Genomic DNA, 2853 nt, shown 5'->3' on the forward strand with positions numbered 1-2853 from the left:
TTCTACCAAGTCTGATAAGTTAGAATCCCTAGTTCTAGGAAATATGCATTGTCCTTTTTAGGCAAATATCCCACTAAGTTGTGTGCTTAGTGGTGTTTTTTATTAATAATAAGAGCAAATACAAAAATTATCTGGAGGTCCTACAAAAATGAAGAAAACTAAATCATGCCATTACATCAATCATATAACAAAAGATGAACACTTCATTCAGCCTTAGTAGTACACACTAAGCTAGTTCAACTTGCTTATGAATGATCAAACTTAACCAAATGCTTGGCTTAGGACTGATTTTCCAAAAATTGCTCCATATGTTGTAGTATTGCATACATGATTGCACATCCAAAGGGATTAATTGCTTCACATTACTCCTGGGAGTGGCATTCCTATTTAGTAGAGTTAACATCCTCACTGGGATGCCTTTGCATATGAACCATGTCCAACTTTTTGGCATCCTTCTTTTCTTGCAACTTTGAGTGAATAATTCGCGACTGGTTTTAGTGTTTAAGATCAGAATCCTCTTGGGCCTAAATTCCTTTAGCATTGACTTGTAGAATATACGTGAGAGATCATCCAGATGATGTCCAAACAACCGACAAAATGAATCAACTTCCTATGTCCCAAGTAGCTACTTTTTGGTAGTATGAGTCTCTTGCGTGTTACAACAATCAATGATATTTCATGAACCTTGCTGTACCATTTTTGTAGATCCTCCAGGGATCCTATAATTCTAAGGCATTCAGGCCTCTTAGTATGCTGCTCCCTGTTAGTTCCCAACTGACATACCTTACCATTCCAGTATGGTACATTTGTGAGAGGCTTCCTCGATTGCTTGTTTTTTATCTTTTTGAGTTGGTCCATGTAGTGGTTGCACCTTTTGGGAGTGAGCATCGACGATGCTAATACCACCCAAAAAAGATTTGGCCACAATATAAACTGTAGCTCCAAACACTATACCTGCAAAAAAGCAAATTATGTTAGTATAAAATATCTTCTTACTCTCCTCAATATAGATTCGATTAGGAAGTATCATGTGATTTCCTCCTCCAGTTAGTTCCCCTTTGTTACAACTTCCACTCCCAACAGCAATCCTCCCCATCTTTCTCATGTTCTTCCAGTACTTCATCACTTAGTATTTGGCTTGGTTGTTCTGACCCTAATATAAGGTATCTGAAGCTTGTCACTGCTTAAAATCTTCCTACCTTGTGTGTCCATCTCCTCGAAGGAGTGGACCTGTAACATAGCCTGATGCTCCAATGTTAAGTTAGCTAAAGGAACATCTAGCTTGTTACCTTCACGTAGTACATGTTCAACCTGGAACACACCCCTTGTCATTAAGGCCTTTATATCCTCCACCTGCTGGGCTATGCTCCAAGGATGCTCCCAAACCTCCTCCAGCACCTTCTTCATCAGGAATGAATCAGTTTCAATTACGCATGGGCGATACTGTGATTGAATCATGTACCTCACCAGAATTTCATGTGATACTGCTATATTATTTGTAGCATCCTCTATTGAATCTGCTTGTACATATAAGAGATCACCAATACCATCTCTTATGCAAAAAGAATATGAAGCTCCCTCATTGTCCCCTATACATGCCCCATCTGTATTATATTTGATCTGTTCCACTGGAGGCAAGTGCCATAGCACTCTAGTGTACTTCTATTTAGGAATATATTACAATAGTTTCTCATGTAAATCTGGATAGGTAGTTGTAACTCCTGTGATGTTTGGCCTTCTTATCTTTAAAAGCATTTGAATAGAGATTGAGATTTGAAAAATCAACCTGTTGATAGACACTTTTTTCCCATGCAATCTTGAGTTCCTACTCTTCCACAAGTGCCATACAATCAAACTAGGCATGGCATGGTACACTGGCTTCAAGTTGGCATTCACTGGTCTTCTCCACCATTCATTGACAACTTGTACAAGCTTTTTTCCTTCTATATTAATCCATGCTGGAGCACTAATGTATTTCCAGATGAATTTAGCCACTGGAGATTTTAGGAAAATATTTGGCAATGTTTCTTCCTTAGGATGTCTACAACACCAGCATCTTGAGGTTTTGAAGTATCCCAACCATAAAAAAGTAATCATCCAAGGGCAGTCTTTCTTTCTGTAACCTCCATATGAAGAAGATGACTTTAAATGGCAACCCCTCGACCCAAATAAACTTGTACAATTAGCTTTCTTATCTTCTTTTCCTTATATACTGCCAAGCTGACTTTACTGAGAACTTGCCTTTGGTTTCCAGTTTCCACCATGGCTTGTCTTTCTGATTGTGGACTGAAGGAGGTTTAATGGTTTCAATAATATGATCTACTAACTTATCTGGCAACAAATCTCTTAATTGATCCTCATTCCATGCCCCATTCTCCACAACTTCATCCACATGTACTATGGATTCATCACACCAATGATCTGGGCTTGAAGCATGATAAAGAGCTCCAAGTCCAATCCAGTTGTCATACCAGAAGTAATAATTGCCACTTTTAATTGCCACCAAATCTGATGCTCTATTTGCTCCCTCATTTGAAGCATTTTCTTCCATACATGTCATCCGGATTTCCTAGGAACCAATACTTCATTAATCTTTTTACAATACTTATTTCTCATTAATGTAGTCCATAATGTATCCTTAGTCCTGTAGTTCCACCATAGCTTTACAAATAGTTCTTTAGACACATTATGAAGGGATCTGAATCCAGCACCTCCCTCATCTTTAGGAATACATAAAGGCTCCTATGATTGCCTAGTGTTTTGTTCTAGCATTTTCTAAATTACTCCAGTAGAACCTAGCAAACATTTTGTGTAACTCATCAATTACATATGCAGGTGGATTCACAACAGATA

The 2853-nt window shown here is 38.2% G+C and overlaps 1 protein-coding gene across 1 annotated transcript; it reads right to left on the reverse strand.

Annotated features, from left to right (window-relative positions):
• Positions 1-1122: 1122 nt before the first annotated feature.
• LOC142172565 (uncharacterized) lies at positions 1123-2551 on the reverse strand. Its single transcript, XM_075236213.1, has 3 exons — positions 2214-2551; positions 1849-2041; positions 1123-1662 (listed from the first exon to the last, which is right to left on the reverse strand). Exons 1-3 carry the CDS (start codon positions 2549-2551, stop codon positions 1123-1125), a joined length of 1071 nt encoding a protein of 356 aa, XP_075092314.1.
• Positions 2552-2853: the final 302 nt, after the last annotated feature.

Source organism: Nicotiana tabacum, chromosome 18 (assembly GCF_000715075.1).
Source record: "Nicotiana tabacum cultivar K326 chromosome 18, ASM71507v2, whole genome shotgun sequence".
NCBI lineage: Eukaryota > Viridiplantae > Streptophyta > Magnoliopsida > Solanales > Solanaceae > Nicotiana > Nicotiana tabacum.

Bases quoted from the DNA above. Each gene is read 5' to 3' on its own strand.
- LOC142172565 (XM_075236213.1), bottom strand. From the start codon at position 2,551: ATGGAAGAAAATGCTTCAAATGAGGGAGCAAATAGAGCATCAGATTTG. The intron at 2,042-2,213 runs GTATATAAGGAA...CTGGTGTTGTAG, and splicing joins TCAGTAAAGTCAGCTTGGCA to ACATCCTAAGGAAGAAACAT. The intron at 1,663-1,848 runs GTATGGCACTTG...ATTCCTAAATAG, and splicing joins ATGCCATGCCTAGTTTGATT to AAGTACACTAGAGTGCTATG.